This window comes from Alosa pseudoharengus, unplaced genomic scaffold (genome assembly GCF_046254945.1).
Source record: "Alosa pseudoharengus isolate Yale_2024_CS ecotype anadromous, Long Island Sound unplaced genomic scaffold, YU_APseudo_1.1 YU_APseudo_1.1_scf_19, whole genome shotgun sequence".
Taxonomy (NCBI): Eukaryota; Metazoa; Chordata; class Actinopteri; order Clupeiformes; family Clupeidae; genus Alosa; species Alosa pseudoharengus.
Genome location: NW_027468657.1, coordinates 13,369,172 through 13,394,527, shown reverse-complemented (window position 1 = coordinate 13,394,527; position 25,356 = coordinate 13,369,172). Strand labels below are relative to the sequence as shown.

The window sequence follows — 25,356 nt, the reverse complement described above, 5'->3', positions numbered from 1 at the left end:
GTCCACTAACGGGCCTGTTACGTAATAGGGACCTGGTGCGCGAGTAAGCAAGCAGCCGAGAGAGACAGAGAAAGAGCGAGCAGCCGAGAGAAAGAGAGAGAGAGAGAGAGAAAGAGCGAGCAGCCGAGAGAAAGAGAGAGAGAGAGAGAAAGAGCGAGCAGCCGAGAGAAAGAGAGAGAGAGAGAGAGAGAGAAAGAGCGAGCAGCCGAGAGAAAGAGAGAGAGAGAGAGAGAAAGAGAGAGAGAGAGAGAGAGCGAGCAGCCGAGAGAGAGAGAAAGAGAGAGCGAGCAGCCGAGAGAGAGAGAGACAGAGACAGAGAGAAAGAGAGAGAGCGAGCATGTTTTAAAGTCTCCCTCCGAACTTTCGCCTCACCAGGAGAGGGCCTCTGGGGGAGCGGGATATTTCATGTGAGAGGATTTCAAATTAACTTGCGTCCTTAATTATTGATGATATGCAGTCTTGAAGAAGAATTCGCGCCATAGTAAAGTTCAGGCGAAAACCTATTAAATTTTAGATTCAGGAACCTCATATTTAATTTTACATTTTTATTTATTTATTTGTGTGTGTGTGTGTGTGTGTGTGTGTGTGTGTGTGTGTGTGTGTGTGTGTGTGTGTGTGTGTGTGTGTGTGTGTGTGTGTGTGTCTGTGTCTGTGTCTGTGTGTGTGTCTGTGTGTGTGAGGAGAAATGGCGTCCCAGGGAAGCATGCTTGTTTTGCCTAGCTTAATTAGCTCCAGCCCCACCCCTCAGCGTGTGTGTGTGTGTGTGTGTGTGTGTGTGTACTGAGTAGATGGACTCATGATGCTTATTCAAGCCATTTTCTTTATCAATCCTTGATGAAGTACTGAGCCATTTGTCAGAGATGAGAGCAGGGTTGCTTGCAGTGGAAGGGTCTCTTTGTATGTAGTGGTCCAGCCATAGCATGGTTCTCAGGGAGGAAAAATGGCCATATAACAAAACATTCAATATATAATCCACTAGTCCTACGTTATGTCATTTTTAAACAGGCATACCAGAGGCCCAATCCCGAGGACCCCACTGCTTTATGTGTCCAGTCCTGTTGGATATTCTCCTCTGTTTCACTTGACTCTTTAGACGAAGACCTTTTTTAACTTAAAGCTTTAGTTTAGTTAAGCTTTGGCTTTGTATATGTATAGCTAAATGTTTCTGTGTGTATGTGTCTATAACTAGGGTGTGTGTGTGTGTGTGTGTGTGTGTGTGTGTGTGTGTGTGTGTGTGTGTGTGTGTGTGTGAACAGTGTGGGAGCATGTGTGTGTGGATGTGTGCTTGTGTATGTATAACCAAATGTTTCTGTGTGTATGTGTCTATAACTAGGATAAGTGTGTGTGTGTTTGTGTGTGTGTGTGTGTGTGTGTGTGTGTGTGTGTGTATGGCTATGTGTGTATTTCATGCTTTTGTGAGCATGTGTGTGTCCTAGCGTGTGTGTGTGAGTACATTGTGCATGCATGTGTCTCCTGTGTCCTTGAGAATGCCTGGCTTAATCCACACTACCCCCCCCCCCCCTCGGCAGGATCACCACCACGGCAGCCTGTATGATGGACCTGCGCCGATATCCTCTGGATGAGCAGAACTGCACCCTGGAAATAGAGAGCTGTGAGTAGCCAGCAGACCGCCCTCAGACCCTCCCCCACACTCCCCCACCCCACTCCCCAGTCTGGAGTGGACAGGTATCTCAATAGCCTCCCTGTGTCCTCTTCTCTCCTCCTCCTCCTCCTCCTCCTCCTCCTCTTCCTCTTCTCTCTTTCTTCACTTCTCATCGCTCTGTCTCTCTCTCTCTCTCCTATCCCCTTTTCTCCACCTCTCCTCTCACTTTTCTCTCTGTCCTCTCTCTACTTTTCTTCCTCTCCTCCTCCTCCTCCTCCTCTCCCTCTCCTTTTGTTCCTCTTGTTCCTCCTCAAACAGTCCTAATCTCCTTCTCTCTCTTTACTCCACTCCCTCTCTGTCCTCTCTCTACTTTTCTTCCTCTCCTCCTCCTCCTCCTCTTCCTCTCCTCCTTTTGTTCCTCTTGTTCCTCCTCAAACTGTCCTAATCTCCTTCTCTCTCTTTACTCCACTCCCCCTCTGTCCTCTCTCTACTTTTCTTCCTCTCCTCCTCCTCCTCCTCTTCCTCTCCTCCTTTTGTTCCTCTTGTTCCTCCTCACACTGTCCTAATCTCCTTCTCTCTCTTTACTCCACTCCCCCTCTGTCCTCTCTCTACTTTTCTTCCTCTCCTCCTCCTCTTCCTCTCCTCCTTTTGTTCCTCTTGTTCCTCATCACACTGTCCTAATCTCCTTCTCTCTCTTTACTCCACTCCCTCTCTGTCCTCTCACTACTTTTTCTCTTCAATCTCTTTTACTTTTCTTTCATTATTTTACGCTTCCTAGTCCTGTTACCATTATGTCTCTTCTCTTTTCTTCTCTTCTCCACTTCTCTCCTCTTCTCTCATCTACTCTTTTCTTCTCTACTACTCTGTCCTACAAAGGCTAAGAGCAGTATCTTCACTTTTTTTGCACAAATAAGAAGTACATGATCTGCTCTTCAATCTGTTAAAATGGCATATGGCTACCTAATAAATTTCTTAGCTAAATTTACATTTTTAGTTTGCAGTTTGTATAGAAAAGTAGAGTGAAACCAAGGCAGAGTGCAATATCTGCCCTTACTGCCTCGATTTCACTTGCCATTACTGCATTCTGCCTTGGTTTACCTGCCCTTATTCTAATTGGATATGATTAATTAAGGCATGAAATAAACAAAGCTATCACTTTATCAAAGGTTCTCCAGGACTGACAGTCCTGATGACTGGCGTTACTGTCTGTTAGCTCGAAGCCCAGACAATTTCCCTGAATTGATAACCATGTGAAAGTGTGACAAACAACAAGAATGTGGAAGTGTCTGTGTGTGTGTGTGTGTGTGTGTGTCTGTGTGTGTGTGTGTGTGTGTGTGTGTGTGTGTGTGTGTGTGTGATGCGTGCACAGGGACAGACTGGGACTAAAAAAAGGCCCTAGACTTTCTTCTAAAAATGCACACTACCATTCACACTCACACACACATTAGGTGTCAATCATGATACAGTCTCACAATATTAAATGCCAGTGAAAGTATCATATTCAAAATAGTCAGTCAGATTTTACAAAAAGTAATTAACATATACTTTGACAAATATAAGCAGCAGTGTGCAAAGGTGTCAAAGGTTAGGGTTTGGTGTGCAGAAATGCAATATTGCTTGACATGAAAGTCTACAAGAATACCCGATTGATTTTGTTCCATTTTTACATAAATGTTTATAAATGACAGAGTTGTGCCATTGTTAAGGCATCAAGCAGCATATCTTCACTAAAAATGTAGTAAGTACCTCCTCAATTAATATAAAAACTGAGTGATTATGATCACTTGCTACACTTATTGCAAAATGTTATTGTATGGCCATGTAAGTATAAGCAGCAATGCAAAGGCAAAGCGCAGTATAGCCTATAAAACTACCAAATTTTGCCTAAATGTCAAAAAACTAAATGTTTAATATTCACCTCACTTTGATCGATCTAATTATACCCCTTGTTGTTGAATATAATTTGATGCTTATACTCGGTGTAAGAAAAACACAAAAAGCTGTTTTTCTCAGTTTGGCGATTTTGCGGATACTGCTCTTTGGCTTTGTAGTACTCTTCTTTCTTCTTTACTCTTCTCTCATCTACTCTTCTCTTCTTTACATTATACAGACAACCCTGCTCTCTCACATAGTCCTGTACAAATTATATGGTCCTTTCTGCGGTGTCATACAGTATATGGAATGAAATATTGCTTCTGTTTTATTTTTTCAATTCAAACGTTGTGTGGCTCTCAACCATCAGTGATCACATTTCAAGCAGTCACTTATGGTGCAGATAAATTAGGCAATTACCCGCCTCCCAAAAGGCCCCAAATCAACCATCTCTATTAAGATGAATAGCATTTCTCTTTTTTTTAATTTCACATGATTTTCCACCATTATTGTAAGTAATTGTGTGTAGTGCAAAAAAAAAAGAAAGAAGGAGAGGCAGGGGGGGGAAGAAAGGGAAGGGGGAGGGAGATTCTTCTAATAAAAAATGAAAGTTGGTGGAGCGAAATGAGAGGTCCTCTCCATGTTTTATCTGCGTCCCCGGAGTCATGGATTAGAGGCTGTGATGTGCGGTGGAGGCGGGGCTTCAGAGTCATGGATTAGAGGCTGTGATGTCGGGCGGAGGCGGGGCATCAGCTGTGCCGTTTGATCACACTGTTGCCAGGAGCGCTAAAAGAACAGCACCGGTCAGGATGGGCCTACTGCCCCCCACCCCTCGCTCTCTCTCTCTCTCTCTCTCTCTCCCACTCCATCTCTCTCTCTCTCTCACTCACTCGATCTCTCTCTCCATCAATCCCGTCTCTCTCTCTCACTCACTTACTCCCCTGCCATTGTGCTCATTGGGCCTCTCTCTCGCTCTCTCTCTCTCTCTCTCGCTCTATCTCTATCTATTTATCTGTCTCTCACTTTCTTTCTATCTCTTGCTCTCGCTCTCTCTTCCCTTCACTCCTCTCTCTCTACCATTCTTAAACTCTCTCTCTCTCTTCTTGATGTCTCCCTCCTTCTATTTCTCTTTTACTCTTGCTGCCTCTTTGACTTTTTCAGTCATTTTCCTTTCATCTTTCTGTCTTCTCTGCATTCTCTCTCTCTGTCATTCTCATTCTTTCTCTTTCCATCTCTCTTGCTCTCTCTCTCTCTCTCTCTCTCTCTGTCAGTCTTTCCCTATGTGTCTGTCCTTATAGTATTCTTGCATTTTCTGTCAGCCTCTCTGTCTTTCTCTCTCTCTATCTTATTCCTTTCATCATTCTCATCCCCCTCTGCCTCTCTGTCTCTCTCTCTCTTCCTCTATCTGTCACTCTCTCCCTCTGTGCCTTTCTCTGCCAATCTTTTCTTCTTAGTTGTTGCTCTTATTCTCTACCTCTTGCTTCTTTAGCCAGCTCCTTCACAGTTCTCATCTGTTTCATACAATCATTCAATCTCTTTTACATTCTTCTTTCTTTTGCCTTATTTCTTGTTCTATCCTTTCATTCACTCCGCTGAGTCTTTCCATTTTCTTGTTCTCATGCTCTGTGTTCCATTCTCTTGTTCTCATGCTCTGTGTTCCATTCTCCTGTAGTTGAGACTGCCCTGGCTGTCTCTTCCTTCTTTAAAGAGCAACCTTTTTTATTCTGCTGTCTAATTCCTCACTGATATCTCTCTCTCACACACACTCTCCATGGGTGTACACACACACACACACACACACACACAGAGAGAGAAACACGTCTGCACACACACATGCACGCACACACAAACAAACACAAAAAACACATTTACTCACACACACACACACACACACACACATACACACATCTGCCCTAATAGTATCACACATACACCCATAGTCTTTCGGCACTGCCAAAACACACACACACACACACACACACACACACACACACACACACATGCACTCATACAAATACATGAACAAGTGTGCATGTGAATACACAGCACACATACATACACATGCACATACTGTATCCAAGCTCTGCTCCACATTGCACAACCATGTGCACGTCTGGCGTTTCTGAAAAATCTCAGGGCTTGATTGCAATGCCCGACACTCAGCACCACTCGCTGGCAGCCATCACTGTTCTCGTTTAATGAGCCTGCAGCTTCCTTCTCCTCTCTTCTTATCTTTTCTCCTCTCCTCTCCTCTCATCTTTTCTCCTCTCCTCTTCTCCTCTCCTCTCCTCTCATCTTTTCTCCTCTTCTCTCCTCTCTTCTCTTCTCCTCTCCTCTCTTCTTGTCTCCTCTCATCTATTCTCCTCTCATCTCATCTCATCTCTTCTTCTCACCTCTCATCTCATCGATTCTCCTCTTCTCTCTTCTTCTCTTCTCCTCTCTTCTCCTCGTCTCTCATCTCTTAACTCATCTCTTCTCCTCTCCTCACCTCTCCTTTAATCTCTTCTCATATCTTCTCATCTCTTCTCCTCTCCTCTCTTCTCCTAACCTCTCCTTGCTCTCCTCTCCCCTCTGCTCCTCTCCTTGTGTCTCCTCTCCTCTTTTCTCCTCTCCTGGACTCGCCTCTCCCTCTTGAACTTGATACTTGATACATTTTTAATTGACATGACTCAGAAGCACCACAAGATTCCTGGGATAATAAGAGCGTAATCTCCCCTTTTCACTCAGCCAGGCTCTGATGCTGTGGGAGTTGGTGTCGGGATTCTTCATGTTTTTCTGTCTTTTTCCCCCCTTCTCCATTTTCTTGTTTTTCTCTCTCTCTCGCTTTTTTCCTTGAAGATTTAATCAGTGGCTGCACCCGAGCACTGAGCGGAAGCCACCTTCAAAGTGTGGCACACAGAAGCCATGTTGACATAAATCAGTCACATGACTTTTCTCTGGCAAAGGCAGTGGCTCAGTGATAATAGGAGTTAATGGAACAAGAGTAAAGGCGTGTGCGCGCACACGCAGAGAAACAAAACACACACACACACACACACACACACACACACACACACTCGCATACATAAAAACATACATACATACATACATATAACATACACACGTACACACATACACACAAACATACATACATACATACATACATACATACAACATACACACGTACATGTACACACACACACACACACACACACACACACACACACACACACACACACACACACACACAGGAAGGAGACTGCTTCATAAGCCCAGCCCTGCCCATCTATCTCTCTTGTTCCACTCCAAGACCCTGAGACAGCAGTCCAGACAGACTGTATGCCTGTGTGGGGACGAGGACTCCTCAGTGTGCCTGCTTGAGCATGTGTGTTACAGCCACAGACCTAATAACTTCCCACAAACATCATACAAATGTGTACGTTTATGTGTACGCAAATGCACATCTGTGTTTTGTAGAATACGTTGAAGATTGAAGATTTAAGCCATTCTTGAGAAATGACTCCCAAGAATTGACCATATACCGGTAATGCTACTACTTACTTTTTCACATTCGGTATTGCTGGAAAAGCTCAAAAGTTTTTTTTTCTCAAACTTTTATGCTTAGATCTCTTAGATAGATAGATAGATAGATACTTTATTGATCCCCAAGGGGAAATTCAAGAATTCTTGTGCTCCCTTTGAGAGGGGGTACTGTTTAAGTTTCCTGATGACATTTTAGTTTTACATCAATATTAAAGATTCAATAGGCCACTTAGTATTTTGGCCTATTAAAAGACTACAGTTGAGCACATGTGCCATTAGGGCTCTGGCCTTATATTGTAGATGTATGATGGGGACAAAAAAATCACTCAGATTTGTAATCCAAGAGAATCTTTGTCCTTTCAACCTATCCAATGTTGGTTAGGCTGAACTTCCTTAAGGCCTGCTGGTAGTAGACTATCTAGTCTTGCTAAAGCCAGTCCCATTGTTGATCAGTTCTCCAATACCAAACTGGTGACGACACAATCATGGCACATTACAGTTATTCCATTCCAGCTAAGCTGTAGAATGCAGTGACGGTGATAACAATTTTTATGTTTGAAAATTGACAATAACAATATCTGGCATCTGGCCTTTTCTGCTTGGCCTTAACTACATGATGTTTTTTTATGTTTGTTTTTTTGCAGATTTGTATTACCATCGTGGGAAGTTTTTACATTTGTAGGTGTAACATACATGCATGTGTTTTTTTCTTTCATTTGCACACGTGTGTGCGCATGTGCACACGCCCCACGCGCCTGTGTGTGCGTGTGTGTGGGTCTCCATGCCTTGGAAATTCCTCTCCGTGGTTTCCTTTGGAGTACCTTTAATTAAACATTACTAGTGAGGACCCTGCAGGGGTTAAGTTATCCATACACTCCACCTCCGGCACCCCCCCCCCCCCCATCCCTCCATCCCCCCCACCACTACTACCCAGCAGAGGGGGGGGGGCTGCTTCTGTCCGCTGCTGATGCTACCTGGATGGCTTAGCCAGGCAGAGATAACTATCTTAAACGTGTGGAAAAGCGGCAGGCTTGGCCCGTTAATTATTCATCGCACTAAATAGGTCACTGGCTCTCATTACGAGGCTCCAGCAGACTAGCTGGTGCAGACTGAGAGGGAATCGCTGCGGTCGCGCTGCTCCTCCGAGCGCCACGCACGCTCGCTCCCGAGTCAAACGCACACACACATACACATACACACACACACACACATACACACACACATACACATACACACACACACACACACACACACACACACACATACACACACACACACATACACACACACATACACACACACACACATACACATACACACACACACACACACATACATACACACATACTGTACACACACCCCTCTCTGTTCCCATCCTCCCCCGGCAACTCGCTCTGCTACAGAATGTTTGCCTGTGTTGTTGCGTTGGCGGGGGTTGGGTGGGGGAAGAGGGAGAAATCTCCCATTACTTTTTAATTCCTGTGTTTCGCTCATCAATATTAATAGTCCGGCTTTTGACATTTAAGACGTTATGTCATCCCGTGCTTGGGCTGTGTGATACGCTTGGTAGATATGAAATATCTCCACGGAACCACGGTTCCGGTACTCTGTCCCCAGAGGCTCTCATCTCCACAGCATATCCCCTCCCCGTTCTCCGCCATATGTGGACAGGGGGAACGTTGACGGGCCCGTTGTGTCTGGTTCTCTTGACAGATGGCTACACCACGGACGACATCGAGTTCTACTGGAGAGGCGGGGACGGCGCCGTCTCTGGGGTGGAGAGAATCGAGCTGCCACAGTTCTCCATCGTGGACTACAAGCTCATCTCCAAGAACGTGGTGTTCTCCACCGGTGCGCTAGGGCTTCAGAACTCTTTTCTCTCTCTCTTCCTCTCACTTGCCCCCCCCCCCCCCCCAGCACCCAGCACACTGGAGCCCCAGCTCTGAATGATTAATGACTCCTACATACAGTAAAAGTCAAATGAATGAACTATGTCTTCCATTAGCACTTATCACTGCTGCTAGTGCTTATCACTATGTTAAAGTTGTTGCACTGTATGGTAACATTAACATTGTTCATTTAAATTAAATAATTCTAAATATGAATAGTCATTGCCAATGGCAGCATATTTGAGTTGTTACCGAGCCAATTATTGTATCTATTGCTATTCATCTTTTGTTGATTGTCTTGTTTTTATTTCACAGTTGTTTAACTTGGCAGGTCACTGAAGGTCCCTTTCTAGAGTAGTGGTGCAGGCAGTCTGTCTTTGAATTTATGAAATACACAATGCCATTTACTCATTTCTTTTTATACAAACAATCAGACTGCAGCACAAACATAAAACTTGTTCTGAAGGAGACAAAGAAAATCATGTCTAGATTCTCCATTGTTCTTTTAAGTGTTAGCTGTGTTAGCTCTCACTAATTTAGCCCCCTCTCTCTGCACAGGCTCCTACCCTCGACTGTCACTGAGCTTCAAGCTGAAGAGGAACATCGGCTACTTCATCCTGCAGACGTACATGCCCTCCATCCTGATCACCATCCTCTCCTGGGTCTCCTTCTGGATCAACTACGACGCCTCGGCTGCCAGAGTCGCCTTAGGTGGGCTCATACCCACTGGAAATTATTCCAGTGTTGAATATGTAACTACGCCTAGTTTTTTTGGAGCAAGAGTAGACTTTTACACTTTGTAAAAAGAGTATTTTCTAAGTTTCATTTGGAATAATTTATTTAATTTCATGCATTGGTCTTGAGCATATACTGTAAGCACCACTTGCCTTCGCTGTCTTGTGTTGGAATATGTGCTGAGATTCTGAGCTCTCTCAGTTAGACCGAATCTGTACATTGTTGTCTGCAGATATTCATTGTCATGCACATCTAGCCAGATATACATGACGATATTTAAATTCAAATATGTACATTCAGACGTTCCCTGCTGCAAGACCAGTTTGGTGGTGTTTATTTGTCATCAGTGCAGCACAGCAGCTAGCAGCTCTGAAGTGAGGACTCAGAAGCAGAACAGTGTGGTTAGCTTAGTGACCTGTCATATCCCGGCAAGCTGCCCGCGCTGGAGCGGAGTCTGCCAGATCCACGCCGCACGCGGGCCAAACCCGGCCCATATGCAGCTGCCTTCTGCGATCCGCTCTGACATCACTCTTGAGAGGGGATGTCTCATCAAGGCCCTTAAGTACCCGGGACATGTCGAGATCGGAGTGGGCAGGCTGCTCCCTAATTGGGCCGTCTGCCTGTCACTCACATAATCAATGCAAAGTGCTGCTGCTGCAGCGTGGCTCACTCATGCCCCTCCCAGGCTCCCGGTGCCGCCAGACAGACTAGCTGGGGTTTCCTCCTAATGGCGCTCGCTGTCTGTAGCTCTCGCTGTGACAAACCATGGGACCAGGCTGACAAACACTGCCTCCTCCAATCTGGTTTGGGCGAGCGGGGAGACGTGGCTGATCCGTGGTGATGTATCGCTGCTGGTTTCTATGACAAACGTAACCCCCAAACGTAACCCCGATGCCAGGGGCTGATTTGTTCCCTCCTGCTTAATGGGTCCCTGGCTCTTACCGTGAGGGGCCCACGCATTTTCTCTGACTCTAATTCACCTGAAAGGAAGATAAAGTGGGTGACTAATGATGGTGCTGGAGATTGAGCCGTGTGTCTTTATCACTCTGTGACTCTCTCTCTGCAACCCTTCCATCTCTATCTCCGTTTTCCTCCTCTTTGTTTACCATTCTTAGCGTCTCCCCTTTTCACTTGGCACCTTGTAGTGTCTTGCATCTGTCTCTGTGTTTCACTGTTGATCATGGGTGTTCGTGCTCCTTTCGTTTTGCATGATCCGTTTACCCCTCCTTTTACCAAGTGCAACTCATTTTCTGTTCATCCTTCTCTCTCTTCTCTCACCCTCCCTTTCATACTCTAAATAGTTCTCTTTCTCTTTTCTCTTCTCTTCTCTTCTCTTTCTCTCTCTGCCTCCTGCTCTCTCTGTGAGGCCATCTGCTTGAGTGAGTGTTTCATAGCATCCTCTGCTCCCTCTCTCTGCACGGGGTGAGCTTTGCTCTAAAGATCCACACCAGCCCTTGCAGAGCCCATCACCGACCAGTCTTGGCCCAGCTGTGGGCCAGTTATGGCGGGCCAACCGTATAGGATAATGGAGCGCAACAGAGCCAGCGACTAATGGCATTGAAGGCCTTTGAACGCCAAAGACCTAAGTGTGCCTGACTGGGGTGATTTATTATACGTGTGAATTTGACCAAATACAGATTGTGCATGCAGATGACTAGGAAAAACAAACGCAACGGGGGAAAAAAAATAATATAATGCAAAAGGCAGGTGAATTCTGCTGTGACTAATACTGCATGGTTGGAGATCACCACGGTTACAGCAACAATGATGACGACAAGAAAAGGGATAGAACAAGGAAGCTAGATATTAAAGCATGTGATCATAATTAAAGATTTATCCTAATATTTGTGGTAGTGTACATCCCAGATGAGACGTTTGTGTGTAGCAATGCACACTGGTCCTTCCGCCGGGGCAGGAGTGCAAACAGAGAGAAATGCTGTTAAGTGGATTAATGTCCAGTGGTCTATAAGGGCCTTAATATGTTTATAATAAAGCATGGAAATGGTCATATTCACTTGAACAAATTGCATGTATTTAAGACTGTTTAAATGCGCACAAAGGCTCTCTCTATTCTGCACAATTCCTGTATTAGATATCAGGGAACAGCCTCTGTTTAAACTGGATGGCCTCCAGTTTGATGGTTTGCGGCAGGATTTAGGCCGGTCTGTTCTAGAATTTGAGCGATGTAGGCTGTGATGTGAAGATGATGTCATTCATGGTGGGTGGTATTGTTGGTTTCCAGGTATCACCACGGTGCTCACCATGACTACCATCAACACACATTTGAGGGAGACCCTTCCCAAGATCCCCTATGTGAAGGCCATTGACATGTACCTGATGGGCTGCTTTGTCTTCGTATTCTTGGCCCTGCTGGAGTACGCCTTCGTCAACTACATCTTCTTCGGACGGGGGCCGCAAAGGCAGAAGAAGGCAGCGGAAAAAGCTGCCTTGGCCAACAATGAGAAGATGAGGCCTGACCCCAACAAGGTACTGCCTCGGCACACACACACACACACACACACACACACACACACACACACACACAAAACAAACATGCCCACACTAAGATGTACTCTAATTTCTTAAAATTGCCATTAACAGTAACAGTTTCGCTTCCAGGTTGCTGACTCTTGGTGGCTCCACAGCACTGGATGCTCTCCTGGCTCTGTTCTCTTTTTAATGTTATTTCCGCAGTAGGCTTCCACTCTGGTTCTGTAAGGCAACCACTGTGGAATGGAAATGTATTCTGACACAGTACTTATTTTGCCCTGTGAATGGTGGTGGAAAGTCGGAAAGTGGTGACCATTCATTTACTGAGATGTACGGTACACTGGGCTTGTTCCCACTGTCTCTTTCCAAGGGCAAGCTTTCACAGAGCGAACCTCCCCCCAAAAAAAGAAAAGAAAAAAAGAGAAAACAGAAAAAAAAACACAACATGGCTGGCAGCGTTTAAACCGCCTCCCGTCATAATCTTATTTAGTTTTATAAGTTAGATGTGCCAAATCCTTTTTCTCTCTTCTCTCTCTTCCTCTCTCTCTCTCTCTCTCTCTCTCTCTCTCTCTGTATCTCTGAGTGTTGCAAGCTCCCGTTTTCGAAGTAACCCTGATGATTTTGTGTGCTTGCAGTGGTTGATGGGAAATGTAGTTCAGAGAGACGATGCTCTGTATGCCCGAATGAAACAGAGGGAAATTGACGCATATGACTCGATGTGGGATCCGATCTTTGCAGAGGACGCGGCATTAGGACTAGGCGAGCAAAGAAATAAGGTACTTATCACTTGGCTGGAAGTAACAAAAAAATTTAAAAAAAACAATAGAAAAGAAGGACTGTGTGATGGATCTGCATCAATACCCAGTCCAAAGCAAATAAAAACAAAAGAGCTCAACGCTATTTTTTGGTTTTCTTTCCCAACCCCTCCTCTTTTTTTCCTTTTTTGGAATGAATGGATTTCCTGGCTACCATCATTGTTTTTTCACCATTCTGTTTCTCCCTTGCTTTGATCACGGTTTGCACCTGACTCTAGTCTCCCTCCGACCCCTTTTCTGCCAGCTTAGTCTTAAAAGCCTAGAGCCTCTAGATGACTTCTTTTTTTTTTTGTCTTGGTTATCTTACTCGATGACGACACGTGCTATTTTCTTTCTTATTGTCTTTTTTTCTCCCCCCAACAGTAATTGAGCAAGTGTTATGTAGCTAGCGTACAAAACAGAAATTAGCCTTGATGCTTGGACGATGTACAGTAGTTGTCCTAGGCTAGTCTAGCCAAGCGTTTCAAGCCAAAGCCATAGCGAGTGACTCAGCAGACTGCATGATGTTGTGAAGGTTTGTGGTTGTTTCTAGCATCACTGGCAACAGATTAGAGGCCTCTTCCTCCTCCACGGTCCTCTTCCTCCCTCCTGTACTTCACCTTGAACCTCTCCTTTCCTCCATCTATGCTTAGCTGCTCGTCACTGTCGACCTCTCCAGTTTTTTACCGCTCCTCATGATTTCTTTATTTCCTTTTGATTTGCCTTTATTTACCTGGCTATTTACATGCAGAAAGAATTTTAACCAAGACCATGGTTGAAATTCGGAAATGAGTTATGACTTTTTTCCATTGAATTGCTTGATTTTGCTGGGTTTGCAAAGTGTATTGTATTTATTAATGATGCAACTGACAATGTTTAACTGTAAAGTGTGTAAAGTATATTGAGGTTAATTTACTCTTCTTAAAGGAGAATTCAGGTGTGATATTGACCTAAAGTGTGTTGAAACATGATAGCGAGTGTGAACATATGTCTCATAGCTTACCTCGGCTTGTCCCCTGCACTCAGAAATCTGCCGCTATTAGCCAATGCTACCAACAGTGTTTCGTTGTGGTGCCTCGGGCATCGGCCTAGCCATGCAAATAAATCACTGTTTTACACCATTTACGAGGCTCAAAGTAGCTCCATACTTCATTTGTGGACTTCCGAGGGCCTTGACATTTAAAACGAGACATGGAGAACTTTGAAAAAGCACTGGTAGTTTATTTGCAAGACGATTTATACAGACAGTACCTTAAGGAATTTTACCGTTCGACGCCATCTTGAATTTAGTCACGATAAGTCGAGCGACGAGTACGAATTAACAGGTATGATAAGGGATCAGATTCCAAAAATAATTCAGTGGAAAAGCATGGATTCCGGTTGCTTCCAGTAGCAGCAACTGGAATCCATGCATTTCCACGGAATTATTTTTGGAATCTGACCCCTTATCATACCTGTTCATTTATACTGGTCGCTCGACTTATCGTGACTAAATTCTTTTACATCTTTTTATTTTCAATCGATCACAGAAGAGTTAATTTACAAATGTACATTAAAAATTTCAATGGATCTCATGAACAGTTTTTATAAACAAGTGCTCTACATCCACATCACACCCTCATCCTCTACACACACACACACACACACACACACACATGTGCATCCTTATTGAGTCATCTCTGCACGCACACTCACACGCACACACACTCACACACACACCTATGCCACTCTCACTAATACACAAGAAGGGGAAATAATATTAATAAAAAAGGACAACAGCAATTAAAAAAAAAGGAAAAGAAGAAAAAAAGAATAATGTAAAAAAAAAAAAAACATTACCAATACTTAGATAACCAGTGCGTTGACAAATCACAGTAACGAACTAGTTCTAATTTATTTTACATTACCGACACATCATAGACAAAGTTAAGCCATCTAGCCCCCCAAGCGTGCCCACTCCAACAGCCAGAGGTCTCGGTCGCTGCGTGTCCAGCTCCTACCTGGGCTCCTCCCTGCGGAGTGAGGGTTGGAAACCGCACGCCGGCAGCTAGTTACCCATTCAGGCACAAAAAAAAAAAACTTCACCCCATTATAATCACACTGGAGTGTGTAGAATAGATATTTCTCATATGACCTGCTTTTCCAGGTGGGAAAGTAGTGGATTCCAAAGGTCATGAAATAGGTCACCCTTATTGTGACTTTCAAGTGTTATCTTTTCTAGGGGAAGAAATTGAGAGATCTGTTCTATAAACATACTGAATGTTGGTGCAAGCTCGTTTTTCCACCAGAGAAGAATACATTTCTTTGCAAAGTGTGTGATGGAAATCAACAATCTGCATTTCATTTGGTCCAAATGGCGGCTGCTTATGTCATTGAGTAAATAGACGCATGGGGACATCTCAAATTCTAGTTCCAACAGCTTTTGTGAATGAATGAATCATTTTCCAGAAATTGTTCAATTTGTCGCAGTGCCAGAACATGTGCAAAAATGTACCTTCTTTGATTTTGCATCTTGGGCAGTTTGGTGAGTTTTCTTTAGAGATTTTATAAATTTTCATAGGAGTAAGGTAGAGTTTATGAATGAATTTGAAATGTGTTTCTTTAATCTTGTTGCTAGTAAATGGGAAGAAAATTCTATCACATATATTTTGCCAATTATTATCTTCAAATTTCATGGATAAGTCAGTTTCCCAGGTCTTTAGAAGTGCATTTCTGATTTAAAATGTCGTACGGTTTGCTAATTTGGCCTCTAATAGTAGATGGTGTTATTAGGTTCTCTTCCAATTCAGTCAGTTCGAAATGTAACTTGTTTTCTTTAATAAGCGATTTTATAGTGCTCTGGATTTGCATGTATTTGAGAAAATCTGAGTTAGGCAAATTAAATTCTGAACTTAGTTCTTGAAATGTTTTGAATTTCCAGTTTTTATGAAACATGTCTTTGAGTTGATTTATCCCCAATTGTCTCCATCAATCAGTTAAATGCAAGTATTTTCTTAGGATTTTGATGGATAGGTGAGTATACAGAAATTAATTTAGCAGTGCCAAACTTTCTTAAACAGTCTCGCCAAACAGATAATGTGATTACAACAGTAAAATATTGCCCCATGTTTTTTTTTTTTTTTTTTAAATGTTTGATAAATATGAGAGAGTGTAAAGGTATTGGGTCAACATATCCTGCTTCTATTTGTACCCAATGAGAGTCTGGTCTTCCCAATGACCATGATAGTATGTTTCTCAGTTAGGCTGACCAGTAATAGTGTTGGAAATTGGGGAGACCTAGACCACCCATGGGTTCAGGTTTCATCAGGGTCATTAGTTTAATTCTTGTTTTCTTATTGGACCATATAAATTTTGAAATGTGACTGTTCAGTTTTTTAAAGAATGTTATAGACAAGTAGCAAGGTTCATTTTGAAAGAGAAAATTCAGTCTCGGAAGGATATTCATCCTGATGACATTTATCCTCCCTAAAAGAGATAAAGGTAGTTTGGCCCATCTACATAGATCGCTGTTAATGTCATTACTAAGGGGAATGTAATTTTTTTTAAATAAATCAACTAGTTGTGGTGTGAAGTGTACTCCTAGATATTTGAAACCTTCTGGTGACCATTTAAAAGGGTAAAATTTTCTGCATTTCTTCTGTTGGGTATGTAAGAGACATGCATTGGATTTATTGTCATTTATCTTATATCCAGAGAATTTTCCAAATTGTTCAATTGTGCTATATAAGTGTGGTAAGGAATTTTCTGGTTGCTCAATATATAAGACTATATCATCAGCATATAAAGATCATTTATGATCGTCTTTGCCAATGTGTACTCCTTTTATGTTGATATTATCTCGTGCAGATGTTGCTAATGTCTCAATCACTATTGCAAACAATGAGCTTGACAGTGGACACCCTTGTCTCGTACCTCTCATCAAGTTGAACGGAACAGATGTCAAACCATTAGTTATAACTGCTGCTTTTGGAGCTTGGTAGATTGCCTTGATCCATTCAATAAAGTCATCTCCCATATTTCATTTATGCAATACACTAATGAGGAAGTTCCACTCAACTCTGTCGAAGACCTTCTCTGCATCCAAAGATAGAAGCAGAGAAGGCCTTTGATTCACCTTTAAGTAATTAGTAATGTTCAGCAACCTTCTAATGTTGTCCGTGGAGTATCTTCCCTTAATAAATCCTGCTTGATCTGGATTGATAACTTTGGGCATGATATTTTCGAGTGTTGACTAAATTCAAGATGGCGTCGGACGGTAAAATTCCTTAAGGCAGTGTTTCCCAAAGTCTGGGTCGCGACCCACGGGTGGGTCGCAGGAGATTTTATTTGGGTCGCCAGCACAATTTATGTTGTGTTATAGGCCTAACTGATACCATTTGTCATTTGATACCAGGAAAGCTAACATTTTTCTATTAGGGTGTAGATTGTTAACTACCACAGTCACGGTTTTGTCATAAAAGCTCATGAAACTGGCGCATGAAACTGGGGGACGAACGCATCGCAGAGGGGGTGCCAGCATGGATATCTACCTCTCAAAATGAAACCGTTCTGTGTGGCACCTGCCATGTACCTCGCAGTTGCAAACTGCAAGGGACATGAATCCGCCTATTTGCACAAACATTAATAGATACCACCTCCTCAACTTTCCCGATTAAAATCTAGTGACCGCGCTGTCAACTAAAGCAGACATCCATAGACCGGACATAAGGCCATACAATTTGCATACAGTTTCGATTGCAGATGCAATCTTTAAAGTTAATAGCAACCTCCTCACATTCTTATTTCTGATTTAAAATGCACAACAGTGCATTATAGTCTACAATTTAAATGGGCATTTTAAACACTATTCCTCTCGTTTTCTACCTCGCTAACTCCAAAGTAAAGGCGCATTCTTCCGGCTATTGCGCAAACGCCTCTTGTTCTGATATAACGACTATACAATATAATATAATACAACAATACAATATAACGACTTGAGTTATTTGCTGTTTACATTGGAATTGACGTCCACAGTGTTATGGACCCATTTGTCTGCAACGCAACGTAGCCTACAACATTTTTTTTTTGAAATACAGGAACAGCTATGCTGACGAATTACGACTGCACAAAATGCGAAAATTTCCCCTACTCTCGGATGCGCATTAAAACGTATCTTTTCAGTAGTCATTTCCAACTTTTTACGCTGATGGTGCTCAAAATGCAACACAACCGTGTTCAAAGCAGGGATCCTATAGCAATGTATGGTTGGGGGAGGCATAGAAAAGTTGGAGAACCTGTGGCCTAAAACAATATTGGTGGTTGCAGGGTAGATTTGAAGTGAAATGGGTCGCGATGGTCTGTCATTTTAAAAAAGTGGGTCGCCAGAAAAAAAGTTTGGGAAACACTGCCTTAAGGTACTGTCTGTATAAATCGTCTTGTAAATAATCTACCAGTGCTTTTTAAAAGTTCTCCATGTCTCGTTTTAAATGTCAAGGCCCTCGGAAGTCCACAAATGAAGTATGGAGCTACTTTGAGCCTCGTAAATGGTGTAAAACAGTGATTTATTTGCATGGCTAGGCCGATGCCCGAGGCACCACAACGAAACACTGTTGGTAGCATTGGCTAATAGCGGCAGATTTCTGAGTGCAGGGGACAAGCCGAGGTAAGCTATGAGACATATGTTCACACTCGCTATCATGTTTCAACACACTTTAGGTCAATTATTAGAATTATCCTTTAATTCCTTAGGGTTTTGCACTTTAGTTATCTTAACACTATTATACTTTTATGTATACTTTATATACACTGTGTTTCTAACATGTAATCACATTCAAGATAGTCTGATTCTATGAACGACAGACTCCTACTCTGCAGATATTTCCTCAACAGTCTGGTAGTGAAATTTAAAAATTGAGTATAAAATGCTGTCACACTTGTATAAAGTACAAAGCCAAAGAAACACTTTCAGACAGACACCCATCAGTCCACAGGCGATGACTAAATTTGCCACAAAAGACCCATCTAGCACAACACCCACGGTGCCCTCTGCCTCTGTTTCTCTCTCTCCCTCTCTCTTGTTCTCTCTCTCTCTCTCTCTTTTGTTCTCTCTCATTGTATCTCTTTCTATCCATCTCTCCTTGTCACTCTTTCTCTCTTTGCCTCTTTATTTCTGGCTCTCTCTTTCTCCATTTCCACCTCTCTCTCTCTCTCTCTGGCCCTCTAGATGAACCCGGACGACAACATCCTGCTCGGCACCCTGGAGATGAAGAACGAGATGGTGTCGTCCGACCTGTCGCGCGCGCTGGGCGGCGGAGGCGGCGGCGGCGTTGACCCCCGCAGCACCATGCTGGCGTACGACAGCTCCACCCTGCAGTACCGCCGTGCCGCGCTGGCACGCCAGAACTACGGGCACAGCGCGCTGGAGCGCCATGCCACCAAGAAGAGCCGCCTGCGCCGACGGGCCTCCCAGCTCAAGGTCAACATCCCCGACCTGTCCGACGTCAACTCCATCGACAAGTGGTCTCGGATGATCTTCCCCACTGTCTTCTCCTTCTTCAACGTAGTCTACTGGCTTTACTACGTCCACTAAGAGGAGTAGGAGGAGTTGTGCGGTTTGGGGCTGAACTGAGAAATTGTGTGTGTGTGTATGTATGTATGTGTGTGTGGGTGTGTGTGTTTGTGTGTGGGTGTGTGTGTGTGTGGTGTGGCCGGGGGATGCAACAAAAGGAAAAACGAAAAAGAACAGTGCACTGACGTTTTCTTTTTCTTTTTCCCCTTTTTTGTTTTTGTTTTGTTTTGTTTTTGTTTTTTTTTTGCTTATTGTTTAAAAAATGACAATAATTATGAGAAATCAAAACAATGAAAACAACAACGATGAGGGAGGAAAGACCCTTTGGAAGAAGGATCTGACAGCAGGAGTTGGGATTAACGGAATTTATCCTGAGAATGCTGGAATGACTGACGGAGCGCGTAGATAGTGTGGAAAGAGAGATTTTAAAGACATGCGATATTGCAAAGCCTGTTCCAGAGTTCCAGTATATCACGTATATTTGTCATTCGTAGCATATTCTGTGGTTCAAATATTTATGCTTGTGTTTGCATATACTTTTAAAACTTTGTTTTTCGGGTTAGTATACCTATTTACTTCGTAGCCAAGCCAACTGCATCCAGGAAAGGTTACTAACTGATCTTTTAAGGGGTCCTCCTTGAAAGCCTTTTTTTCCTATAGTCGCTATATATATCAAACATCTTTTTGAAAAGCATGCTTCGGTTTGATATAATTTAAATCTCGGTTATTGAGATGGAGCACAATGCATTTTTAATTTTAACTAGTTTTGAGAAAAAAATATATTTTATTCTTTCACATGAGTTCTTTCAAATTCCATGCAGATCACTGCCTCAGAGCCCAATGACAAACAGGGTCGGAGTCTGAGAAACGTTTGGTTTTTAGCAGGGTGTCATGTTTAAAGACCGACGAGAAGAACTCTTTGCCATTGGCCGCCTGACTATCCATGGCATTTTTACTGGACAGGAGACATCAAGCTATGGAAATGCTGGACATAAACGACCCTCACACTGATAAACAAAGCACTGCCCGGACTTTAAATTGGCACCTCTCCCACCCTCCCTCCGCGTTTGGACTCATGGTCCAGTTGGGCTTCTCCAGAACGTTAGTCCCTTTTTTTTGGCCAATTGTAATGATTTGAATCTATCGCTGCAGTCCTCACCTCTCTTCTGTACAAAAAAACAACCATGCCAGTGTTTGGCGTACCCCTGAGGCCTTTCATGGCTTCCCTTCCATCTTCTCCAGTGTGTCCCCTTTCACATCGTGCTACACACAGTTGGAAACAGACACAGAGGAATCGTGTTTTTGGCTTTTGACCATGCCAAAGCACAGGCCAAGAAGGTGTGTTGGTATCAACTGTAAACCATTGTCATAATCGATAGATTTAAGTTTCATAACGGTAGATGATGTTTAAAAAAAGATACACAATTTTATAATTATATAGGTATTCTCAAATGTTAATGTAATTAATCATTATTTAAAGGGTTTTTTTGTGTATTAAGTTTCTAAATGTTGGCTACTTCGGTTTAAAAAGGGAACTAAGTACAGTATTCTCATCAACCAACACTGAGAACATTTTTTCCAAGGCCTCAAAGAGCACATATATGTACATGAAAAATATAAGATTTATCTAATACTGAATTTATGTGTAAATAGATCTTAATCCACTCAAATTACCATCACAAAATATGACAGCATCAGGATTCTATAATCAAACATTTTTTTTGTATAAACTCCTGTAAATTATAACAATATTTCATAATGACCTGTAAATATATCTTATGTAATGATTGTCAACAATTACAAAAAAATGTATCTAAATTAAATTATTAAAATGAATCAAATTCTATTTTTGTTGTTTAGCCATTTGAACGAGCTTTTATCATATGTTAGAATGGTGATATGACTGTGTAGTCCATGCCTGTTTTCAATGCATTTCTTGGGAGTTTCCACAAATGGAAAGCGAATTCTGGGAAAGGAATGTCCCAGATTTGGTCCTGGATCTGGATGTCTTGGATGTAGGCTAACAGCCTTTATGTCACAGTGTTGGTGAGTTGACATGGATTTGACATATGAATAGTCCTAAATAGAATATAAATTGACCTAAATGGTCTGCAATACAACTTTGTTTCAATGCTCCTCCCCACATTACAGGCAACTGTGTGGTAATCCTACTGAAAACAAGATGGTGTCTAGGTGGTTGTTAGCTGTTGCAGGTCCCTTGCAATGCATCTGAAGCACCTATGGACTTGACAATTGCTATTCAAGTGCAATCGCCTGTTAATGCCTTGTATTTCATGTAGGTGTTCTTTGTATATATTCTCAAATCTAGATTAAATCATTGAGTGTATGTGTGATATTTTGGCCTTCTGCTGAATGGTGAGGGGGCAAACAATCATCGGCCCCAAAAGCACCCAGTTTAGAGAGCCCTGTCAGTCTGGGTTCTCATGATAGGTTGACGGATGTTGAAAGACCTGAAAACTGTCGTTTTTTTTCTTTTCTCTGTTGATATTAGCAGTGTTGAAGTTGTGGGGTGAATATAATCTCGATCTGATGATGCAGTCAAGCATCCAGTGCCGGATGTTTTAATTACAGACAAATCCATATGGTCTGTTTACAATCTGCCAGAAGATACGGGTGGTGAACCACAGAGACATACAGAGAAAGAGAGAAATGGATGGAGAGAGATCGAGAGAAATAGAGAGAAAGAAAGAATGAGAGATGGTGCACGCTAAACATAAAATGTATTCATGAATGCTGACCCAGATAGTGGCTGGCACAGACCCGTGCTCGGGCCACAAGTGAGCCGGATCAGGGCCACACATGGTCCTCAGTCCACTGCTGTCTGGGGGATGATGCTGCGGTGGGTATTTTGTGAGCCTCATGACTGACTGAATAACAGCGGATGCAGATGGAACCCAGAGAATGCATAATGGATGAAAAAGGCAACACATCCGTCTCTCTCTCTCTCGCTCTCTATGTGTGTATGCATGTGTGTGTATATTGGCTTTCATATTTGGTGTGTGTGTGTGTATGGGAATATGCGTTTTGTGTGTGTATGAGAATGTGCGTTTTGGTATGTGTGTGTCTGTGAAAAAAGAGAGGAGAGAGAAAAAATGTGAGTTCTAGTCGGCAGTTAGTTAGCCACGGGGGACATTAACCCAGGAAGGCATGAACGTGCAGCACACCCTGGACCTGGAGCTGAGGAGAGGCCCTGCAGGCCACTGGGACTGCAACATGAAAGCCAGGCAGAAATAGAGATAAATTCTAAGCCCCCCCCCACCACTCACACACACGTGCACACTCACACACAAACTCTCATGCACACTCTCTCACACACACTCTCTCTCTCACACACACGTACTCTCATGCACACTCTCACACACACACACACACACACGTACTCTCATGCACACTCTCTCACACACACACACACACACGTACTCTCATGCACACTCTCTCACACACACACATACCCACATGCAGAGAGAGAGAGGAAAATTTACTTTGCCATGTGATTGCCACTATAAACCACAGCCAGAAGCTTGTATTTGAAAATGTCACCTTATTCACTGTGTTGACTGATCCAATGGGTGATATTTCCAACCCTTAGGTTTGGGAATCTGATGCAGATGAAACCTTCTAAATTGTAGTGACAGCGCCATTTTGTGCACTGCAAAGAGGATTGCCAGGAGCCTCCTAGTCATAGCAGTGGGAAGCAAGGTGTTAAAATCTTAATTATCTTTTTTTCCTTCTTTAGGGGACTGTGAGAATTGCTGGTATGCCGGTAAGCCCATGCCTCAGAAGAAAGGTAGACAAGGTATTTCATTAGTGAGGCCAAAACAGTCCTCCAGTAGGCCTATGTTTTTTTTTCTTCTTTAAATCAGATTGTGCAAGAAACCTACAATCTGCTGATTGGGCGTTGAAGGGTGGTTACCATGGTGATGCTACTGCTAAATCTCAAGTCTAGTTGGTCATGTGGAATACAGCATCAGCATCCTCAGCGTCATCTTCCTGTTAAGATTATAAACTGGCAGTGGCAGCTATGGCACACTGGATTGCTGGTGGCAGTCACCAGTGCATGGAACATCCCTGAGGTAGGGAAAAAGAGATCAATGTATTTCACATTATGTCCTTGGGGTTCCCTTAGACACCCAATCAGACGAGACGCGCTGGCAAACCAATGGCTAATCAAATTGGCCTGGATCTACCGGCTTGGAAACTTTAATGTCCTGCAAGTGGTCCAAGAAATGAAAGTAGGCCTAACAGCTGAGATCGTGAGTAACAACTTCTTAACAACTAAACGTCATGGGGCTTTGACCAGAGTGGCATATGGCAACTGAGTTTGTTTGTGGCAACAGTGGGACTGAGTGGGAAGCGGGGCTTGGGATCGGTCAATTGCTTTTGTTTGTCAGTGCAAGCATTTGGTCTGGATAAAGAATGAAAAAAGGAAAATGAAAGAACTCTACGACCAGACTCAATTTGTAACTTGGACACAATAATAAAAAAGGTAATGTTCATGTTATGCATTTTGGTGGTCCATCCGATACATAAGAATAAAAATGTAAAAAAAAAGTCTGAAACAAGGAATCCATACTATGAATTATTATATGTTCATCATTATAATAGGTCAGTAATAATTTTCACCTGCAAAAATGAATAAATCACCTTTACAGTACAATGCTAACATTATCTTGTAATAGTTTTCACATGAAGCTGCTTATAGGCTAATACATCAATGTTTATGAGCTTCCTCTGTTGACGTCAATAAGCTGTGTTGGTGTTGGAAAAATGTAGGCTAGGCCTAATGTTTATTGTCTTTTTTATTGTTCTGCTCCAGGAGGGGCTATGCCGTTTTGTTTCCATAAATAGATCACTAGTTAGTTTGCACAGATGGTATCTCTATGTCCATATGATACCAAATGCCAATGCTCCAATAGATCTTATTCCTTTGTAGTTGTTTTTTTTCCTTTTGTGGTTAGGGGGGGGGGGGGGGGCATTAAAAACAGCAAAGGTCAAGATTACCCAGAACAATGATATGAGAAATAGGGAAGGGAAGGGAAAAGAAGACGGCCACGCAACAATCCAAGAATGACACCTTAGCAACGAGCACATTTTCTGTGTTTTATTTGAAACGGGCCTTGGAATTTGAACTAGGCACAAGCTGTTATTTCTTGTTCTAGTCTACTGTTAAATTTCCCATGGCATGTAACATGGCATTAGGTTTGATAGGACTCCGCAGTGGCCACAACCTAGGAACACAGCTCCGCAAGTGAAAACCGCACAGGTAAGTTGAGAGTGGCTTGTTACCCAAATGAGTCACAGGGGGTAGAGTCAGCTTTAGGCGACTCTGTTCATTCGAGTCCCCAATGCAATAACAATCATAAAGCCAGCAGGGAACAACTGCGACCGCACGGTACAGCTCTTTGATACGTGTTCCGTTGTCTTAAGTTTAGCCATGCATAGTTAAAGACAAACGCAACAGCGGCGCGGGCCTGTTCTCACCCATCAGCGGACGAGAGCGCTGCCATCATCACGCTACAATACACAGATGCAGTACGGTAACGCGAAGGGCCTCATTTCCCCTCGCGCTCTTGAAAGGGCATTAGGGGGAGATGTAAGAGACAAAAAAAAAAAAAACAGATGCTCTCCGCGTTTTAATGCTTTCATGTCACTGGCGTAATTAAAGTTCCACAACCCTCTGCATCATCTGACTTGAAGAGGAGGAGAGCGTGTGGGGGAAGAGACGTTGTGGTTGTCGCAGCTGCGCCACCGTGTTGCCAAGCAGAAGGGCCAGCCACTCCAGTACGGTTACGACACTTCCATGGCTCTCACCTGCTCTATATTGGTTCAGTATCCTGTCTGATCATTACTCCCTAAACGTCTATTGATGCCCCTGTAGGAGTT

At 43.1% G+C, this 25,356-nt stretch overlaps 1 protein-coding gene across 2 annotated transcripts in view; it reads left to right on the top strand.

The window, feature by feature from the left end:
- The window catches only part of gabrb2a (gamma-aminobutyric acid type A receptor subunit beta2a), a 38,249-nt gene extending 18,776 nt beyond the window's left edge, over nucleotides 1–19,473 (top strand). The window contains exons 5-10 of one of the 2 annotated variants that reach the window (XM_076291737.1): nucleotides 1,530–1,612; nucleotides 8,711–8,848; nucleotides 9,445–9,597; nucleotides 11,864–12,108; nucleotides 12,747–12,887; nucleotides 19,108–19,473. In XM_076291737.1, the coding sequence (XP_076147852.1) occupies nucleotides 1,530–1,612; nucleotides 8,711–8,848; nucleotides 9,445–9,597; nucleotides 11,864–12,108; nucleotides 12,747–12,887; nucleotides 19,108–19,473 (1,126 nt within the window). The remainder of the gene's footprint in view (nucleotides 1–1,529; nucleotides 1,613–8,710; nucleotides 8,849–9,444; nucleotides 9,598–11,863; nucleotides 12,109–12,746; nucleotides 12,888–19,107) is intronic. The other variant, XM_076291738.1, reaches the window with a different exon arrangement.
- The last annotated feature ends 5,883 nt before the right edge of the window (nucleotides 19,474–25,356 follow it).